The sequence below is a fragment of the Talpa europaea genome, assembly GCF_964194135.1.
Source record: "Talpa europaea genome assembly, chromosome: 12".
Classification (NCBI taxonomy): Eukaryota; Metazoa; Chordata; class Mammalia; order Eulipotyphla; family Talpidae; genus Talpa; species Talpa europaea.
In genome coordinates this window covers 25470618-25492637 of record NC_140079.1, presented here as the reverse complement: position 1 = coordinate 25492637, position 22020 = coordinate 25470618, and the positions used below count along the sequence as shown (strand labels likewise).

General features: G+C 50.3%; 1 protein-coding gene across 2 annotated transcripts in view; it reads right to left on the bottom strand.

Moving 5' to 3' along the window:
• Positions 1–1949: 1949 nt before the first annotated feature.
• The window catches only part of DCPS (decapping enzyme, scavenger), a gene marked incomplete at both ends in the record, with an annotated part of 38183 nt that continues 18112 nt past the window's right edge, over positions 1950–22020 (bottom strand). For both annotated transcript variants that reach the window (XM_084250310.1, XM_084250311.1), the window contains 4 exons: positions 1950–2216; positions 4171–4281; positions 8563–8676; positions 14164–14309. In XM_084250310.1, the coding sequence (XP_084106436.1) occupies positions 1950–2216; positions 4171–4281; positions 8563–8676; positions 14164–14309 (638 nt within the window). The remainder of the gene's footprint in view (positions 2217–4170; positions 4282–8562; positions 8677–14163; positions 14310–22020) is intronic.

Here is a 22020-nt window from a genome sequence, read left to right as displayed (position 1 = left end):
GGGTGCACATGTCCTATTGATCCTCCTTGTAGTGCCCACCCACACAACATGATTGGTGATATTTAATGGACAGATGGGTAAACCTGTGAGGAGGAAGGAGGGTTGGGACCCAACCAGACCAGGAGTCAAGTCCTACTTCCAGGGGTACAGCCCCGGGCCCCTGGGAGGTTCCCCACTGTGTTCCTTTGGGTTCAGGATTCACCATCTCTTAGTCTTTTCCAACCACAGACCCTTAGTGTGAAGCCAGATGAGACCCCCCCACTGGTAGAACTTGATCTGCAGAGAAGAGACGTCTTCCATGATGGGGTCCCCCTGCTCTATCAAGAGGGGGCTCTCTAGGATAATGTCCCTTCCATTCTTCTCCTCAGCCTCATTTATCTTCATGACAGTTCACAAAGGGGTCTCTCTTCAGGCCTCCCCTTGTATTTTTCTTTCTTTTTTTTTTTAAGATTTATTTATTTATTTATACAAGCACTGGGTACAGTCAGAAGCGCGGGAGGGTGAGAGAATTCACCAAAGCCAAAGAGGAGAGCAGAACAGGCAGTGACCAAGTACACTGCTGAGGGGAGCAGCAGGCGGCAGGAGAGGTCTGCGCGCCATGTGGGACCCTCGCCCGGCAGCCGGGGATCGAACTGGCGCTGCAGAGCTTCGCAGCCCAGTGCTCAACTGCTGCGCCACCGGGGAGGCCCTCTTATTTTTTCTTATATATGAAGAAAGACAAACCACATTTCCCTTCATGCCAGCTGAGTTCTGCTGCAATTGCTGGGCGAGGCACCCAGCTCCCACGCCAGTGCACACCTCTCTCCCTCCAGCTCTTTCCCTTGCAGCTTGTCACCCTCAAAGCTTTATTCCACTTAGGCTATCCTGTGGGGTGTCCAAAAGCACACCGTGGTCACCTTCCTGGGTGACCCTTTATGGCAGACTCTCTTTGTTTTCAAGGCAGCCTCTGCTGTGAGTTGCCTCTTTGTACTCCCCTGTGTCACTGCTTGCTTGTCTGCCTGCGTGTCCTTGATTGGGCCCCTATCCCTGCTCTGCTGGAGCAGGGGTGGGCGTGACCCTTCCCAGAAAGGCACCCAAGGGCTCTTGATAGACCATTAGCCTCAGATACTTTGAAGTCCTTTGCTGACCTCAAGATTCTCTGAACAGGGGCCTGTGGCGCTGTCACACCTTGAACCTGAGCCGTTCTGAGCCGTTCTGAGCTGGCACACAGCTGTGACTGAATCACTGTGCCCTCACTGATACACTGTTTTGTACAGGATCTTCTGGCTGCTGCCTGAGTTTGTTTTGTCTTCCTGCCTAGGTGATAAGCTCAAGGCCAGGGACTCACTGACCAAATAACAGAGGCAAATGCAGGCCATTCGGGCTTGCATCATCTGATTCTTGTTACAACCCTCCCACTGGCAGTGGCAAGCTCCCATCCTTGTCAGCAAGAAGATTATCAACAGAGTGATATACAAGGGGAGGTGTGACCTTAGTCCTCGGAAAAGGAAAGAAGCGCTGTCAAAAATCTGTCTACGCAATTTCCTCTTGGTTTTTTTGGGGAACTCCCAGATTGACATGTAAACCTAGAAAATCACTGGGAAGACACAGAAAATGGGAAGAAGGAAGAGATTTCAGATGTAGAAGTCAAGGATGGGGTGTCCAGGTGGGAGGAGGCCCCTGGCACCCGCCCAGGTGTGGAGACCCCAGGACCTTCCTCCTTTCTCAAGACCTTCCACCAGACTCCACCCACTGTTTTCCCTCATCCCCTGCCTCCCAGGCCAGGCCGTCAATGAATACTGAATGAGATCAAGGTTTTATTCACATGTAGGAATAAGCCAGTACAAAATACATTTAAAAAAAATTCACTTGGTGCTAAAAATGCAGCCATCCCTCCCCTCCCCTCCCCCACCCAGTCCCACCGCAATCCCTCATCTCTCTGCTCTTCTCCCCACAGCCCTGGGGTTTGCTCAGCTTTTCTGGGCCCCCTGCAGGAGCCTGAGCAGGGGGTCGTCGGCCCTGAGGGCGAAGGTGAGGGTGCGCTTCTGGTAGTACTCGGGGTCACACTCCAGGTTCTCAATCACATCCGCCAGCAGGTGCGCCCGCTCCACCCCTGAGCCAGGGGCCTCGAAGCCCAGGGCGGTGAAGTGCACATGCAGGTGGTAGTAGGAGGGCAGGTAGTGCAGGTATACCCGGAGTCGGTCGGCCTTGACCTGGTAGCGCTGCAGGATGGCTTCCTGGTGAGAAAGGGCAGGGGTGGGGCAGGGTTCAGGTGTGCCCTCCAGCCAGCGCCAGAACCTCCACCTGTGCTAACCCCCCACCAGCCTTGGACACCAACAAAAAGCCTGCACACAGCTCTCTGACCCATGCTCCAGAGCTCCCTCTCACTCTAGGCACAGGCAAGTAACAGCAGCAGGGGAGGGGACTGTGGCCCGGACACAGTTCCCCACCCGGGCCTGGATCAACACCTCCTCAAACAGTCACTGCTGGGAATCTAGAAGTCCCAGGGCTGATGGACAGGCCCAGGGTCCCAGGACTATGGGACTACCTTCCCCTGCAGGTTTCTAAGCACTGAATACACCAGCAAGTGGGTAGGAGAAAGCCTGTTCTCTTTGCATAGACCATAGCAGCTTCCGGAAACAAGGGAGAAGGGCATGGGGCTGAGCTAAGGAGCTGGAGAATGATGAGATGGAGGACAGAATGTGGGAAGGGCTGCCCCCAGAAAAGACTGAGAGGAGGCATAAGAACCCACAAAGTCCTCCCAGGATTCCTGGAGAAGAGGAAAGCCACTCACTTGGTCCTACCCCTACTGTGCTCAAAGGTTAGGCCTTTTCTACCAACCTTAATTCAGCCTTAATTCCAAGGCTTGGAATTAAGAGGAGACTCTGGTTTCCATTGTGGGCAAAGCCCTAAGAGGGTCAGAGGTGAAGAAAAAAAAGACTAGGCCTCAGTGGGCTTAGATTATACCCCACTGTATTCTCCACTGGTGCTCCAGGGCTCTCTAGTCCATCTGGAGGCTGTCTTAGGATAAAACTAGCCACTCCCGGGAGATGGTGAAGGGATGTGGCAGGCACGTAGAGGAGAAGACAGGATGGGGTGATACAGCAGTTTTTCAGAGAAACCAGAAGACACTCAGTGAAGTGGAGAGAGAGGGATATGTCACACCAGTGGGGTGAGTGGGACAGCTCCCAAAAGACTGAGCCCCAAATAGCAGGAATGGTAAGGTTTTACAGTTTGTATGCAGAACACTGTCACCCCATCCATCACAGACTTTCTTTATTGTTTGGGAAGGGGTCAAGGCAGCTGTGGCTACTACTGTGGGCAAGCTGCACACCGCAGGAGCTTTCTGCTTCAGCAAGAAACAGAATCCAAGCAGCGGACTCCAAGCAGCAGACTTAGCAACTTTCTGCTTCAGGAAAACAGTAATGGGGACCTGGGGTTGAGAGAGAATAGACCCAGCCCAAGTCCTTCCTCCAGGTTGTTTGGGGCCTCGGAGCAGCTCTTGTCAAAAGGGAATGAGCCTCTCTCCAGGCGGTTACCCTCATGACTGCTGGGCCTGGCACAGATTCCTTTAGAATGTTTCAGAGAAGGAAAAAGGCTGAGAGCCGCCCCATAGTATCATAGATCCCGAAGGACCCCCATATGTATTCTAAGGTCACTCAGCTGGTTTCAGTCATAAGTCAGAACCAGGACCACCACCCAAGAATCTGCATCCTTCCCCATCTTCCCTCACCCTCAGGTTCCTTTCAGCACCCCTATAATTTTATTTCACTCAACATACATCCCAGCTAGAAAGTATCCCAAAGTGCGGGGTACTGCAGAATGGTCTCTGCCCCAGGAAAGATAAGGAGGTACCCCATCTACTCAGAAAACACATTTGCCCATGTGGCTCTCACAGGTAAGACAGGTCATCCCAGGATGGGAGGGGACAGCACATGGGACCTGCAGGGGAAACACAGGGAGGCAAAGCGACAGCCTGCACCAAGGAAAGTGACATCACGGGAGGACAGGGGACTGAGTAGAGCAGGAGGCAGTGCAGGACCAGACCACAAGGATCTTGAGACTTCACCTAAGGCGCCTGGCATCCAGTAAAGCCCTGTCGCCCTTCTAGGAAGCGTTAGAAAGATAGTCAGGGGCCAACTGGAATGGGAGTAGAGTCTTTCTGGGCCTCTGTGGGATTCAGCGACTCACCTGGCCCTCCTGCAGGATGTTCCTGAGCAGTGGAAGATGCTCTGGAGTGAGGTCTCGCAGTGACTTGATGCCCCGGCGACGGCAGATGGCGATCAGGTACAGGTCATCGAGCTGTGCAGACACCCAGGGTTAACCAGAGCACAGGCTCAGCAGGGGACATTGCCCGGGAAGCTGCCAATGCCTAGAACCCCAAAGGAGCTAGGGGCACCCACCCCCAAGGGCTGCAGTGCCAGCCATCGCGAGTCCCAGAGACCCATACCCGGTCCATGTGTTCAGCCATGTGTCCAGGTAAGAGTCCAGTCTAAGGGACAGAACTTCTGTTACTGTTCCTGCTAGAAACTATCATGTGGGGGCATTTATGTACTCCCAGAGCTGATGAGTGGGAGCAGTGGGGAGAATACCAAGAAAGAGCCAAGGACAAATTTCTCTCTGAGAGTTACAGTAAAGTACAGAAATAACTACCAAAAGGCATAAAGTGATAAAAGCATAGAAGGAAAGACTCTACCTAGCTAGGGTGATCCAGGGAGGCTTCCTGGTAGAGAAAGTAGGGCATCCAGGTCTTAAAGAGGGAGAGTTGAAGAAAGGACAGTCAAGAAGAGGGGCTGGTAGGAGTAAAGGCTCAGAGGCAAGAAAGTACAGGGCATGTAATGCAGAGCATAAGGAGCCCATTTGTCTGCAGCAGAAGGCATGGGATAGGGTATAGAGGGTGTAGGTGTAAGAAGCCTGGGGTCAGCTCAGCAATGAGCACCACCAGAGCGCTGGACATTTTTCTCTCTTCCTCTATCTCACAGGGCTCACAGGCAGCCCTTCCTGTTGCCCTTCCTGAAAAAGTATGTGACCAAACCTGGAGATCACCACAGTGCAAAGAACCAAAGTCAACAAGATCTTATGCCAGAGAGCAAAGGCGCTCTTCCTCTTGTCCAGCTCTCCCTGCACACTCCAATCAGGCTTGGCTGGTTGGTGTCCATGTGCCAAGCAGGCCCCAGATACCAGGATTATGAGGGGCAATCATGTGCCAAGCAGGCCCCAGATACCAGGATTATGAGGGACAATCATGTGCCAAGCAGGCCCCAGATACCAGGATTCTAAGGGGCAATCTGAGCTGCCACCTCCTCCAGGAGATTATTTAGAGACCACGAGTCACCCAATCAAACACCCAAGGGTCCTGATTTAAAACCTAGAAGGATTTCCATTCGGATGCCTGATGTCCAGCTGTGCCATAGTCTGTTCATGCCACAGACATTCTTCTCTGTCCGAGTTTTGACTCTGGTCTCTCTGGCCCAGACCTGCTGCAGACTGAGGGAATCTGAGAGCAGTTGGCTGAGCTGTGCCCTTCAAGGCCTGTTTTGCCCAAAGTCCCTTCCAGACTCTCCCTTGTCACAGCCTGTGACCAGGACCTTTACTCTGTCACTAGGTAGGAAACAAAATTGCTTGCACTCGGTGGGGTGTGTATGCACGCATCTGTGGGTGTCTCCCCAGTTGTTCTGTGTGTTACTGTTACAGGACTCCCAAATAACAGTAGCATTTGTTTTAGATGATGTCTATTGACAAATTCCAAGTATGCTATTAAATCACACTCTCTGCTCCAATGGCATGGAATGAAGCATGAAGCCTGGGGCCGGTGTGAGCTCACAGGCTGGGTGAGGCAGGGAAGAGAAACCCATTCTTTGAAGGCAGACATGACCCCAAGTTTTCAGCAGGCAGCATTGAGCTGCTGGCTCAGAGAAATGATCTGGGGGAAAAAAAAAAAGGCTAGACAGGGGGCAGGGGAGGGTGTCAGAATGGCACCCCAGAAGGTGATTCATCAATCTCCCTCACTGGAGTGACTCGAAGGAAGAATCTCCTGGTCTGAGAACTCAGACCAAAGACTCTAAATTATATGAGCTGTAAGTGCATGTGTGTCTATATAAGCACATATCTACATGCTTATACATACAGACTGCAAAAACCTCTTGAAAGGAGAGACAGTCTCTTCTGGGAAGGGAAGTGGGAGGATATGGGGCAAAGTAACTTACTTTCACTCACGCTCTGTACTATTTACCTTTCTACCATGTGCTTGGATGAGCTATGCCTAAAAATAATTAAGCAAGTACATGAGAATGTACAGGTGACTTAAAGAGAGCTGAGGAAGGGATGTTATAACTTCCAGGGAGGCAGAGTCTAGAAAGAGTCAGGCACTTCATAGGTATGTGCCGATGGACAGCTGGATGGATTGTGGACAGAGATTCCTTAATACTGGGCCGTCAGTTGGAGGCAATAAAGATAGATTTCTGGACGACGTGGCAGGAGAGGAGATTTGAGGGAGGAGAGGAAGGAAGTGCCAGGCAACAATCTCCTTGCACCTCCTTGGGGGGCAAGGACAAAGAACAAAAGGCCTCCCTTCTGGATATTCTGCCCTATTCTAAGGGGGCTGTGGATGTCAGTGTTCTGTCACAAGTAAAGGATTTGAGATCTTGAAACATGGCACTGCTGGCAGCCAAGTGCAAATTAGGCAAAGGTTAAGAACAACCACACCTTTATACCATCAAGGAAAGCCTGACATTTCAGCTGGCCTACTCACAACCCTGAGGGCAGTCATGTGGCTGGCAGCCCAGTGCGGTTCCCCAAGCCCTTTCTGCCTTCAAGGGGGCAGAGAGGGGGCAGTTCAACTGGCAGGCCAGGCAGCATGCCTGCCAGCAGCAGGTCAGAAGGACGGCGGATTTCCGTTCTCAGTGCCGGGGGGCTCAATGAGCTTGGGGTTTCTTGGATGGAGACACACAAGTCACTCTTTTGTTGCTGCAGCACAACTCTCAGACCATCACCCCCTGCAAAGCACAAGCTCTACAGTCTTCAAGGGGCTCATGAGTTGGAAGTTCCTGTTACCCCACACCCCACCACCCATGACCCAGGCAGCCTTCCAGAACCTCTAGGCACAGGCTGCCATGGTCGGGGTGGCACAACTTCCCAACTATCTCCAGAGTGGTCCCCGCTTCCTCCCTTAAGGCCTGAGGTGGAATAAGCTGCCTAGGGCAGGGAGTCGAGATAGATATTCTCACAGCCTCTGTCCAATGCGACAGTCCACACCAGAGAGCCATCTTCTTTGATCTTATCTGCCTCTCACAGATCATCACTCAGGGCTGTGACTTCTGGAAACTCCCTTCAAATTCCCTACCATCCTTTGAGCCATGTTCAGGCCTCCCATGAGTCTCCTGTAGCAGATAGCTGATGTTTATTCACTTGTGAACTCAAAACCCTGCCTCTTTACCCCAAACCACAGACCTTTAGTTGCCCTTTTGGTGGCAACGTGTGTTGGCAAAGCAGGTCTATAAGTCACCAAATTGAAACCAAGCACACTTCAGGTGAGCTCGCTTAGGACCCAAAGGCCTCAGGAGCAGGACATTACTGAGAAGGCTAGATGGAAGGTGACCTCAGAGAGGCAGGAGGGCCTGGGCTCCAGAGCAGTAGCTCTGCGATTCCGTCACCTTGTGAGGAGCACCAGAAACTGGAGAGCCAGCCTTAGGGCAGAACGTCAAACCGGCTCAGATCATGCAGATCTGAACAGAAGAGGGGGTACTTTGCCTACTCCCACTTCTACCCAGCAATCTGGCTTCTTCAGCCTTCTCTGCCCCCTGAGCTGCTGCAGGCTGAGCCACGCCCAGTTCTAAATGGTGAGAATAGCACTTCCAGTAACACAGAGCCCTGCTGCTCGCTACAGTTGGGATATAAAAGCCCACCCACAGAGGCGATGGCAATGGATGATTTTGGTGGTGGGCCAGTGTGGGAGAGTGAGGAAGGGAGGAAAGAGAGGAAGAGACAGTGGCTACCGGGAACTGGAGCGCCATAGCGAGTAAAGACAGATCCAATGAAAACCTGCTTGTGAGGTGGTTAGGAGGTAAGGGGTGCTGTGAGGCCAGGGAAGGCAGAGCTAAGAGGCTGAGTGGAAGCCTGGACTCCTGCATCTGGGAATGATTCTTGTATAACTCAGCTGGGGCTGGTAGGGGACTCCCCAGATGGGTCGCCACCGTGCCATCTGCCAGTGCATCAGACCGCAGGCCTGCCTGGATCTGGAGGGTTCCAGGGGGGCAGAGAATGTAATAGTCCACCCCAGGGCTCCAGGTCCTGAAGTGAGGGTGAGTCTCTTGGCTGGTTTAGGATGGTCATGTGGTTATGGAGGTGAATACTGATCCATCCTTTATTCTGTGAGCGGAAGGGGAGCCAGAAAGGACTAAGGTAACCCACGTAAACATTTGTGACGAGTATGCACTCTCACTACAGAGATTCAGACCTCCCTGAGTCAGTTAATTATAATCTGCTTAAAGAGAGAGGCCAACACGAGAAGGGCAGGGTCAAGGCGGGGGAAGCAACTTGGAGCTGGGTACTCAGGGACCAGAGCCCCATCAAGAGATCCCGTACCTGCTGCTGGTTCCACTTGAGGTCGGGGATGAGGACAAAGCCATCAGAGGGATCTGGATTCTCAAAAACAATCCGGTCGGCTTCAGCCTTCTTGTCCAGAATGTTGTACACCCACTGGAAAAGAGGGAAAGAGGAGGTTCAGAGATCCACTTACCACACTGTGGACGACACCCCAGGCTAGGCTAGGTAAGTGCTCTGGCGGCTCCAAGAACAGCCAAGCCATATAGGCCACTAAGTTCAGAACATCTACACACAGGTTGTCCTTCCCCGAGGAGCTGCTCTTGGGGGTACAGAAGAGAGTTGCAGTGCTTCACAGCAGGTAACACCATATACATTCCTACAGGGGCCACGCAGTTCAGATGGGCCTGCTCTTGGGGTTCTGTCAGCAGTGTGTAGGAGCTCCACCATGGCCTCACAGGCCTCAGGAAGTGTCTCCATGGGCCCTATGGACCTTTATTCACGACCCTAGACAGAGTTCCTTCCACGGAGAGAGCCAGCTATACATTAGGACAAGGAAAGACTTAGGTTCTAGAAGTCAGCATATGGGGGGTTCCCATTCTGCTGGAATTCTCCATTAGCAGTTAGTGGTGGGATTAGCACCTTAGCCTGCAGAAGCTACAGCAGGCATAGTTGACATGGGTCCTGCATGACAAAGCGGAACAGAAATGCCACTGGAGATGAATTACGAAGACCGTTCCTGTTAACCCAGAGCTTCCAGGCCTCCTTCCCCTTTGATCAGCTGCTGTCCACAGTCTTCAGGGGACCCTTCCCTGGGGTTGTATGGATCTCAAGAACATCACTTTACAATTAAGAAAGTGGCCTTTCTGAAGCAGCCAGTCAGCAGATAAGAAAGTCCCTATTCTCACAAAGTTCAAACCCACACACCTCTAATTCACCACTTCCCCCAGCCCCTGAATGCCCCTTGCAAATGTGGTTTCCTTCCAGGTCAATGAACTCTCTGCCCCTGCTGGAGAGCAGGAGAGAGGACAATGGCTGAACTCACACTGCTGTCCTTCCTTGGCTCTCAGCCAGCACAGCCAAGGTCAAGTGCAACTATCTGAGATGGGGAGAGGAAGAGCAGCAGACACCTGCCTGGGAGTATCTCGGCCCATCCTGGTAAGACCCACACACCAGTCACAATGTGGTCCACCCTCTACAAAAGGGCCCTCCTTAAAATAGCCTGGCCGAATCGTTTCCTGGGGTGTGGGGTGAGGGTGGGGGGTCTGGCCAAACCCACGGAGGAGGCTTCCTGGTGCGGGCCTGGGGTCAGAGCAGTGCATAGCCCAGCATGTTAGTCACTCCGGGAGGTACTTCCTCTATGGCCAGAAAACTCTTGGGAGTATGCTGTGGGAGGCAAGCCAGCCAGAACCTGACCAGGAGCACCCCAAAACTAAAGGGAAGGGAGAAGGATATAGACTCTCCCTGGGGACCCCTGGCGAGGCCTAGCCCACAAGTTGGTCTTCCAGAGCGCTGTCCTTTGCCCAGAGATAAGGTGCTCCTGCCTCCACTTAGAAAACCATGTGAGGTATTAGAGAGAGAACAGTGGGCTGTGGAGTCAGCCAGACTGGTTTCCTCCTCGACCCCCACCACCGGTAAGCTGTCAAGCTGAGAAAGCCTCAGTTTCCACCTTTGTAAAATGGGGCAGATCACAATTATATGTTAAGGTCCTGGTGGGAAGCGTAAGTGCAAAAAAGCACGTGGAAACACCCACCAGAGAACAGGCACTTAAAAGCAGAGGAAGGTGCTCAGAAAGTTCCAGCATAGGCGGTGCTGGGCAGGGCCTCCTGACTGACCACAAGGGGTGGTGTGCTGGAGGTCACAAGACCGACTGAGGAAAGGAAGAGAGACAAAGCGGATGCAGCCACAGAAGGGGTGCTGAGGAAAGGGCAAAGAAGAACAAGACTGAAGGTAGGGGTGCAACTCTCAGAAGGTAGGAGATTGACAAAGGTCTCATCCGGGGGGCTTGGTTCTAGGTACTCTGCTCGATGGGCCTCACAGCAAACCATGAGGCAGGTGGACTCAGGATCCCAACTTTTCAGGTAAAGGAAAAGCAGGTGTGAGGAAGTTCCCCCACATTCACACGATTCCAACCAGAGCTTGACTCCAGGGCCTACACTGGAGGTCATGTGAGGAAGGTTACTGGGAGAACAGGAGGGCCCGGAACCTACATAAAGTTAAGGCCAGAAACACAGATAAGAAAGGGAGGAGAATGAGGGAACAAAATGCACATGCATCCCAGGGGACTTTGTAATGGGGAGAGACACCTTCTGAAAGCAAGCCAAGGAGACCCAGCCAGCCCAGCTGACAATGGGCTGTGGGTGGCTTCTGCTACACTCCAGTCACAACCTGTGTGCATCTGGTGACAGTGGCAACTCCCTGCAGGCATTTTTCCTCCTTTGGGTCATCACACACCCTCTTCACCCTCATGCTTTCCTGCCCACCCGCTTGCTGGTCTCTCCCCTCTGGCGACTCTCCCCCAGCGCACGCCTCCAGGGTGCCTCAGCTCCACACACTCCCACCTGTCCCAGAACTGTCCTCTCTGTGTGCATAATGGCAGCCACGATTCTGGCACCTGCCCTGTGCTGGAAACAGGCACTCTCGCAATTTCCACCAGGACCCTAAGAGGGCGGTGCTGTTAGTCACATTGTCCAGACGAGAAAAAGGGCTCAGAAGTGAAGGGCAATGTCACTCATGACCACATGACTACCCACCCGGGCCAACACCGAAACCTTTAGTTAATGACTGACAAATGGACATTTTTGGCCTGATGATTCCTATTGTGCCAGATCTGGACACCCCACTGCATTTTTTCACTGGGCATTTTAACTGGGAAGTTACATGTACCTGAAAGGAAAGTCAGGAGATAGGGTATCAGGCTAAGAGCACAGGGGCCAGGGCAGACCACTTGCCTCTGAAAACCATCTCCAAAGTACTGTTGGGAAGATTTGACAAGGTGATGCATGGAAAATGCTGACAGTTGCTGGCACCTACTGAGTTCTCAGTAAGTCCCAAACTGAGTTCACTATCTTCATGCCTCCTTCCTGCTGAGCGAGACCTGGAAGCAGCAATATGCAGCCTTCCCTCACTTCCCCAAATCATTAAAACTTTAAAAATTCGAGGGCCTCCCCGGTGGCGCAGCGGTTGAGCGCTGGGTTGCGAAGCTGCCCCCAGACTCTGCAGCGCTGGTTCAATTTCCGGCTGTCGGGTGAGGGTCCCACATGGCGCGCAGACCTCTCCTGCCGCCCACTGCTCCCCTCAGCAGTGTACTTCGGTCCTTTTGCCTGCTCTGCTCCCCACTCTGGCTCTGGTGAATTCTCTCACCCTCCTGCGCTTCTGACTGTACCCAGTGCTTGTATAAATAAATAAATGAATCTTTAAAAAAAAAAAAAACTTTAAAAATTCGAACCCCTACATCCTGAAGGCTTCCTCATTGCCCCTGCCTCAGTTCAGACCCACACTGGCCTTTTGAGTCTCACTGCACTCCAATTCTGTACTTCTGATCATGTTCCCCACATGCTCAAAACCACTTCCAGGACCCTCATCGCCTACAGAGATCGCTCTCAAACCTGATGCTCATTAGAAACAGATTTTTTTTTAAATGCAGATTTCCCAGTTTTACTTCCGGAATACTCTAATTCAGTAAGCATGTAAGACAGCACCATGTTCTATATTTTTAAAAATCTCACCGGACAATCCTGATGATCAAAGTTTGGGAACTCCTGGTCTCCCAGAGAAAATGCACACCCCTTTCCTAGGTCCTGCTTGCCTTTCCCAGCCAACCGACCTTCCAGCCCCTCTCCCCGTCTCCTGGCACAGCAAATTCTTTGCACCTCTCCAGATGCATCACATTTATGCCTCTGTACTTGCTCTTCATGTGCTCGAATGCCTTGTCTGCCTGTAAACTGGAGGTTGCCCTCCTCCATGAAGCTCCCCCACTCTCTGAACTCACCATTTCCCCCACCCCCACTTTTTGTCACCTCTAAGTAGTTTCTCACCTTCCCTACAAGATTACTGGGGTAGTCACTAGTGACTATCTTGGTGAGCTCTCCAGAGCCTCCACAGGAACTGGTACATGGCAATTGTTCAATAAATATGACTGTTAGAAGCTGAATGCTTATAAATATGCTAAAAATGGCCAGGAAAGACTAGATGAATGCTCGTGCTGACAGAGTACTGGAGTTTGTGTGATACAAGTCCCGAGAGGAACTGTGTAATGGTGTGTAAGAAGGGATACACATGACGTGCATTGCCTATATTAAGGGCTTCCTCTCTCGAATACCATGTATGTGCAGTCAGTGCCACAGAACAAATATTCTAGAAGATCCCTTTAGGATCCTGAACAGCCGAAGCTATCTAGGAAGATGGAGACATATCTCTTTTCCAATTAGAAGACAGCAAGTGCTGGAACTTTAGGGAAAGAAAAATGAAAGCAAAAACAAACCAAGCTAGCATGAGCCAGGGGAATTTGTGCAAATCCTTCCTGCACAGGGTGACTGTGCTAAAAGCCGGGTTGGCCCTTCCCTCGTCGGAAGAGGGCTGTCACTGCATGTCCTCCTGTGGGCCCTGTCAACCCCTTTCCTTCCTCCTCCCAATTACAGTTCGGCCCACAGTGCCCCACACCAAGACACTCTCGCTTCCTCTGAGCCTGGGAGAAATGACTGAGAGTTTCCCATATGATAACACTTCCCCACCCCCAATCACTGTAAACTGAGTCTTGGGGAGAGTAAGTAAAAAATGCCCACAGAGAGCAAGAGTGAGCGATAATGAGATGGTGACAGTGAGAAGCAGTGATTGAGCAAGGAAACAGCCCATCCATCATGTTTAACTCTGAGCATTCACATGGGGCCAATTCCAAGCAGAGGCTCTGCCTGGCGCTGGGCCTGGGCCCAAGAAGAAATCGGGATCTCTTAGCTTAATGGCTTTGCCTCTATCTGGTCCTCTGGCAGGAGACAATGCCAACTCCAAAACAAAGCCGCTAAGAGAAAGGCCCTGCACCACATGCCCAAGGACCTGCCCTCATGGAAAGAATGCAAGGGAGAATGAGCCAAAGGGAGGTTTTCACTCTGGGTTGGGCCTTCCCAACTGCTGGAGGCTGGTTTGCTATAGGTGGGGGACAGAGTCCCGCATCAATCTTTACACACTTACAGACCATAGGAGGGCACAGCTATTTTGAGACTGAGTCTGGGTTATTGTAGAGTAGATATAAATTCTTCCAACAGACCAGATTGCTCTGAGATTCCCCTGAGTGCCTCCAAGGCATGCCCAAGACCAGGGTCAATTCCCTTATCAGCGAAATCTCTGACCGTGCTCTATGAAAAAGTGACCTCCTCACCCCAGGACTTTCTATGCCACTTACTCGCTCACCTCTCTTCACAGCTCCCAGTCTCATAATTCATGCATTACTTATGTAACTGCACACTGTCTGACCCCGCACGAGGAGGTGGGCTCCATGAAGGCAGCCCCCCTTGCTCCCCGTGATCCTCACAGCCCAGGGAACAGTACCCGCCCCTGGTAAGATCTCGACAGATGCTTAAGAAAGAAACACTGGCCTCGGGTGTACCACTCCGTGTCGGACCCCTCTGAGATGCAGTGGCCAGTCACCTGGATGCTGAGGGTCTGGGACTCCAAGTGGGGTAAGGTGATGCTCTTGTAATCACTTCCTGTCTCTCGGACCAGGTGGAGGTCCTGGCGCAGGTACTTCTGCAGGTGCTTCTCTGTGGCGGGGTAAACCACGGTAGTCTTGACATCTGCAATGACACAACACAGCCCAGGACTCAAGGCCAAGCCCACTCTACACATTCCTGTCACATTCTGCTCCCCACCAGCAGCTCAGAGAGGAGGCATCACCACTGTCTTTGATTCCCCAACAAATGGAGTCAAAGACTAGCAGGTTAGACTGAGTGGAGATCGGCTCCCACAAGGTGCCTCTTGTCATGATCCTCACAAGCTGAGCCACACCCAAGATTTGGAAAACAGGCTTTTTCTCATGGGTCACTGGGCCCCTCATTACCGTAACCCTGGCCATTCCCTCTCTAGTTTCTCAGCTCAGGAATGAAAAGTTTCTGACTCTTCTCACATATGAAATTTCTAGATATGTAGCTTTCTGACCCCAAAAGCTAAAAATCTGGTTTAAAGCCAGGAAACCTCCCTCAGTGCAAGGCAGTGGTGGTTAAAGGCACAGACTCCGGTGTCAAACAGCCTCGAGTTCAAGGTCCCAGCTCTGCCTGCCTGTTCCTTTCTCCCACCTAAGAGGGACCCTATCCTCAATCCAGTTATTTAACCTGGCCTTGCCCCCCACTTCCTCAGCTGACAGCTGAGGATAATAATAGCTCCTTTGTAGTTGGATTGGGGCGACTGAGCAAGTTAATACCTGTGAAGTTGTTAAAACAATGCAGTCTGACACATAGTAAATATTATCAGGGCTGGTTATTTTTAATCTGGGACTTCTCAATGAATGGGGCACCACCCCCATTTTAGCCGGGGTCATTCTTTGCTGAGGGGGCTGTCCTGTGCACTATAGCATGTCGTAAGGGATTCTATGGGGATGTCCGCAGCACTCTCTCTGCAGGTGAGAAAATAAAAAATGTCTCCAGACATTGCCAAATATCCCCTGGCAGGTCAAATTGCCCCGGCTGAGACCACTGTTTTCATTGGAAGGGAATCTTGCATTTTCCTCACAGGCTGTAGGATGGGATCTTGGCCCAACACCACCAAGTTTGGGTCAAATCCTTTTCCCTGTTTCTAGTAACATTTGCTATAGTTGTTACCACGACTCTATCACTCCTACATAGTGCTCCACCTAGAAATGGAGACTGCAAAGGAAAACTGTTTCAAAGTCCAGCGGATGTTTCTCAGAAGACCCATATCCTGCCTGACTCCCTGACTCTCAGGCACTCTCTCAGGGAAGCCCAGCAGGCCCGTTTTAATATCCAGAAAATCCTCACACTCATCCACACACCTCAAAGACCCAGCTAAGAACCACCAACCTAGACTTTCATACTTGGCAATGTATGATGTTACTCTCCACCTTGCAGGTGAGTGAAAGGGGTTCTCAGGCTCTCAACACGTAGACAGGAATGGAGGTCTTCTGACCCTGAAGTCAGTGGTCTTTCAACATCTGCCGGAAGGCCCCATCTGGTCTTTCTGCAGTCCAGTGGGGATGACCAGGGTGCTCCCCCAAGCACACGGCTTGTGGGAGGATCGAAGGCCCTGGTCCTCTGTCAGCTCCGGGAGGCAGAGCAGCATGAAGACCGGGCTATGGATCCATCACTACTGTGAGACTTCCCATTCTGGCTGTACCCTCTGGTATGTTAAAGGCCTCAGTTTCCTCAACTGATAAAGGATGGTCATAAAATCTGCCCCACAGAGTTGATGTTAACATAAAGTAAAACATTTGCGCAGACATTGGAAGTGCTAAATAAATATCATCCCACTTGCTGGGATTCTGGATCAGACCCTGAAAGAGAGGCACAAAAGACCTCCCACACTCTCTGAGCAGCAGCAGCCAGGCTTTACTTCTCACTCCCACCACTCTCTGAGAGCCCAGGGTCACAGGCCAGAGGTCAAGCACCCCCAAAGCGGGAAACTGCCTCAAATCGATGGAATAGCACCCTCAGGGCCGTTGCAGTGGACTCTAGGAACATGCCATGGCACCTTCAGTGCAGCTGTGTGGAGAGGAACATTCCCTGATATCAATCAGCCTGGGTTCAAGTTCTGACTCTGCACTTGGCAGCTGTGTAACCTGGCAGTGACCCATCTCACAAGGTTGTGAGAAGTATGTGTGCAGTAGCTGGTAAGCATTTAGAAACTGCCTGTCACACAGAACCGAGCTCCTCAATGCTGGCTTTTACTGCTATTGTGTCCATTGTTACTTGGGTTGTCTGAGCTGGGTGGTGGGGAAAGATGCTCTGAGTAATGGAGCTCCTTTAGTGTTGGGGAGACAGCCTGGGACAAAGACAGAGCTGAGGCTGGACAGCAGCCTAGCCCTGCTGGCACTGGACATACCACCCTGGGCTCACAGACTGCAGCTCCCTGGCTGTTCCAGATCAGAAAGCTGCTGGGCCTACAAGCATGCCCATGTCTACCAAGGCTTGTCAAAGACTGCCACAAGCACCCAGGATGCTGGGGAAATAGCCCCTCTGACCTGCCCCTCAGAAGCAGGGAAAAAATAAAAGGCAGTTCCAGCTGCTCACTTCCTGTCATCCTTCTTCCTTTCCCAACAAACTCCTGACTGCTGCATTCAGGATACCTGGGCCATGGGGGTCCAGACTCTGTCAGCCCACTACTGGAAGCCCTGGGCAGGGGCAGGCTGGCCCTCAGTGCTTGGCAGCAAAGGTGGAGGCTGAATGTATTGCACAGTTCTCCAGAGGTGGCTGCTGGCTCAAAGCTAGACCACCACACTGGCTCCCAGTTGGCATCTGCTCCAGCCACACCAACCTCTTAACACTTCCACTGACTGCCGTCAGCACATGCCTGCCTCTGGGCCTCACACCAGCTGCCTGCCAGGCAGGCCGTCCTGCCTGAGTCACGGTAGCTCCCGGCCCCCTTCAGTTCTCTGCCCAGTGGTCAGCTTCTCAGACCTCCTGAAAACCTCTGGCCAGAGAAGCACCCCTCACTCACCTGTCTCCTTCACCATCTTGCTTTTTCCTCGATCATCATGACAACAACTAGAGACAGTCCCATTCCCATTAGACTGTACCTTCCAGGGCACAGGGATTTTGCCTACATTTTTGTTTTAATCATTTTATCCTCAGCACCTGAAATAGCACCTGGTATGTAGTCAGTGCTCAACAGTGCACACTCACTGACAATGAATAAATGAATCTGGCTTTTTCAGACTTCAGAAACAGAAAGAGCATTTTGGTGCCAAATGGAAAAAAAATCTACTTCCCAATGCCAATTTTCTCAGAGGTGGCCAAAAGTGAACTCTGATGTCTACCCAAATACCAGTCAAGACGTTGACCTGCAAACGAATTTCATGAAGAGTTTGGTTAAGAGTCAAAGTTCAGGGCCTCCCTGGTAACGCAACCTATGAAGCTATCTGTAGCCACTGCAGCATGAGTTTGATCCTGGGCAGGGAGCAACACACATGGCACAGCAGACCTCTCCTGACTCGCCCGCTGCTCCCCTCAGCAGTGTGTTTCAGCCAATCTGCCCGCTCTGTTCCCCACTCTGTCTCTGGTGAATCCTCTCACCCCCACATCTCTGGTCTGTACCCCAGTTCTTGCATGCATAAATAAATAAACTTAAAAAAGAGTCAAATTTCAATAAATGCTCAGCGCCCCATCGATTGAAAATATGTTGGAGAACAAGATATACATGCACAGACTCAAGACCATTTCCTCATCGATCACCTAGTAACACAAAGGGAAAACACCAAAGTGACCAGAGGTAACATCTCTCCTAACAAAATAAGCTGACATCATTGCCCCCTGAGGGAGGTGCCTTGGTTTTCTGGCCCAAGATGCATGACCTGGTTCTAATCATGAGACTTTTGCACAGAACAAACGACTCAATAACTCTTCAACAGTGCCAAAGTTAAGAAAGACAAAGGACGCCTCCAGATTCAAGGTCAGGAACACTGGACTGGATCCTAGATGGGGGAGAAGAGGCCAATTCACAGACAGTATTGGAGCAAGGTACGAAATTGGTTTTTTTTTTTAATTTTATAGAGGCATGTTTATTTATTTATTTGTTTGTTTGTTTGTTTTGTTTATACATGCACTGGGTACAGTCAGAAGCGCGGGAGGGTGAGAGAATTCACCAGAGCCAGAGCGGGGAGCAGAGCAGGCAGAAGGACCGAAGTACACTGCTGAGGGGAGCAGTGGGCGGCAGGAGAGGTCTGCGCGCCATGTGGGACCCTCCTCTGGTGGCCGGGGAGCAGCCGGGGATCAAACCAGCGCTGCAGAGGCTGCGGGCAGCTTCGCAACCCAGCGCTCAACCGCTGCGCCACCAGGGAGGCCCAAGGTACGAAATTGAATAATGGTTTCTATGTTACAGAACAGTTTTGTAAAAATGTGAAATTTCCTAAAAGTGATCATTTTACTCTGGTTCCTGGGAGTAGCATACTGAAGTGCTCAGCAAGGAAGGCTCATGATGCCCACAACTTCATTTTCAATGAATCATAATAGTAACATGATGTTCTTATGGGTCTACTAGGAGGGGGATGGGTAAAACAAATATAACAAAATATTAACACTAGGTGAAGGATTTTGAAAAGGGACTTCTCTGTACTGTTACAATTTTCCTGTAGGGTTGAAATGTGTTCTCCCCACCCCCCAAATAAAAAATGTTTTAAAAAGGCAACCATACACACACCCCCCTCAGTGTTAACTGCTAACGGATGTGACAGCACTGCCCCTCACTCCTTCCCACCAGTGGGAGGCGAGAATCATGACACCCATTTCACACAGGAGGAAACAGGTGCCCACAGTACCACAGCTCAGGGCTGGGCTTAGGCCGCAGCGCCACCACCATGATAGCTCCACAGCTCAGCAGATGTGACCTGATGACTGGCCTGGTGCCTGCTCTGCCAACCCCACTAAGCAAGTTGACTTAAAGGGCTACCTGCCTGGAAGGGGACTGGCCCTGGCACCTTCCCACCCAGAAGCTTTTCCTGCAGTCAGGGGAGCAATGAGGAACCTCCCTCCCTGCCCTCCTGCTGGAATTCTTCAAACAAACAAGCAAACATACAAACAAACAAAAACCAGCACTGAGCAATCTCAAAGCCCTTAAAACTCATCCCTTGAAAACCTTCCCTGATACTCCTTATAAGGTTTCCCTGGCCTGTCATGCTTTTACAAGTTTTGTGTTTGTTTCTCAATTCGAGGTGTGTTTGTACATACATTAAAAAGACAAATGAAGCTTGTTTCTGCTCCTCATTGTACACAACTTCAGCTCTTTTTAATTTTTTTAATTTATTTATTATTATTTTTTAAATTTTATATATTTTTCATTTTTGCACAATGTATGCATTTTCATCTTGGTTATAGTTCCCATAAAACTCCCACCCACCTCCCTTTTTTTTATCCTATTCCCCCCGCCTCATAGTGTGTCTCTGGTTTACAGTTGCTTGTTGATTTTTAAAAATTAAAAAAAAATTTTTTATGTATGCATGCATGCAAGAACTGGAGTATAGACCAGAGGTGTGGGGTGGGCGGGTGGGGGGGGAGGGGGTGGTGCGGGTGGTGAGAGGATTCACCAGAGACAGAGCAGGGAGCAGAACAGGCAGATATATTGAAATACTCTGCTGAGGAAAGCAGTGGGCAAGACAGGAGAGGTCTGCTGCACCATGTGGGTCAGCTCCCTGTTGGGGGATTTTATATTTTCTTCCTCCTTGACCTTTCAGTTTTATTATTACTTATTAACTTCCCATTGTGGAAGAGAACAATTTAGCTTTCTTATCAGCCTTCTACTAAAAGTGTGTACATGTGTGCGTGTGTGCCTAAGCCCCCACCATCACAATATTACACATCACAATTTTGGATAAGTCAACAGTCAGCATTTACAATATTGTGATATAAATGCTATTCACTACATAATAGTATCCAGCGATTATTTTTCCTTTTCAGCACAACTTCTGGCACATAGTTACTAATTGCATTTTTATTGGCTTAATTTTCTATAAACTCACCACTAATTCATCTCTACAGCCACTTTCCTGTTTACATAAGTCTGTATTTGATTTATTAAGCACACAAGCAATGTGTCTTCCTGGAGCCTCTGACCCACTGTGCAGAGCTGTGCCCTGGGAGCCCAGCCCCTCTAATTATCTGGGGGTACCCTCCCCTTATCCTTAAACCTGGCTACCTGTCTCCTGGTTCATGTTTATGTCTTTATTATCAAACTTAAGTGTGTGACAGAACCAGGTGATTCAGGAGGTCTGGGGTGGTGCCCAGGAATCTGCATCTCTAATACACTCCCACGTGCGGCTACTCTTGGTGGTTCCGGGACCACCCAAGAGGAAGCACAGTGCTAAAGCACACATGTAAGTTCTTTCCAAAGATACAGTCAAGGGAGATCTATCTAGAGACTTGGAACATCTGAAAATGCCTTTATCTTACTATCACAACTAAGAGCTTGGCCGAAGAATTGTAGAGGAGGCCAACGACCCTAAACATCTGAAGCATAGATCTATGATCTTCTAGACTGCAGGACTAGTGGTCACTGGGACCTGTTTTTTTCTCTCATTGTCTCCAAAGTTCTGATGGTGGGGAAGGGCCTTGCAGTGGGTTTTTCGCCCACTGTGCTAAGTTAATTGGTTGGGTCCTTTCATCTCAAAAATCATGTTCTTCAGTCTTGAGAAACTATCTTGAGTTACTTCCTTGATCATTTTCTTCCCCATTTTCTCTGTCCTTTCTTTCTAGAATACCTATTTGGATATTTAACTTTTTGGATTCCTCTTGCTTTTTTTCCTTTTTTCTCCCATTTCCCACCTCTTTGTCTTTCTGCTCACTTTAAAGGAAGATTTCGTCAACTGCATATTCTATTCTGATGAATTTTAAAAATTTCTGCTTTACCTTCAGTTTCCAAGAGCTGTTTCAAGAAATTCATACTGATTGTATATTGTTCTCGTATCTATTCATTATGTCATAATTTCTCTCTGGGATTACTGATGGTTTTTGAAAAATTTTCTTTCCTGCAAAGTTTCTTTCCTTTGAATTTTTTTCTTTTCCTTCCATTTTCTTGTTATTTCTTTTTCAGCTGAGCCTTCAGTCAAAAGTTCGGTCTCCCTTGCCTGCCAATCACTCAATATTTAAGAACAGAGCTCTAAAGAGCTGGTGGGACACTCTGTGGACAAAGGTGTGCTCACCTGAAGCTTCATTTTAGGATGATCAGGCCATTCCTTCGTATAACTTTATAATTCTCAGGCTCCCCTAACAGTTAAGTCTTTTCTCTTGGGCTGACCAGATTCTTCATAGACTGCACATGGAGATGTGAGCAGAGTCAAGAGGAAGAGAAACAGCTGGGAAGGGTTGAAATGAACACAAACTTCTACTTAACCTCTCCACATTTGAATAAACTTCCACCTAAACCTCTCTACATTTCAGTACCAGAACCCTACTATCAACAGAACCTGCAATCTCTAGACCCTCCAGGCTCTCCAGAACCTCTATTTTAGTCTTTCCAGAGACTAACCAAGTGCTGAGGTGAGGAAGCAGGTACCAGTCGGAAGGGAAAAGGGATTTTCAGGGCCTCCCTGGTGACGCAGGGGTTAGGACACAACCTATGAAGCAATCCGCAGCCACTGCAGCATGAGTTCAATTCCCAGCCAGGGAGTAACCCACATGGCGCAACAGACCTCTCCTGACTCGCCCGTTGCTCCTTTTAGCAGTATACTTCAGTCAGTCTGCCTGTTCTGTTCCCCACTCTGTCTCTGGCGAGTCCTCTCACCCCCCACACCTCTGGCCTGTACCCCAGCTCTTGTGTGCATAAATAAATAAATCTTTAAAAAAGAGA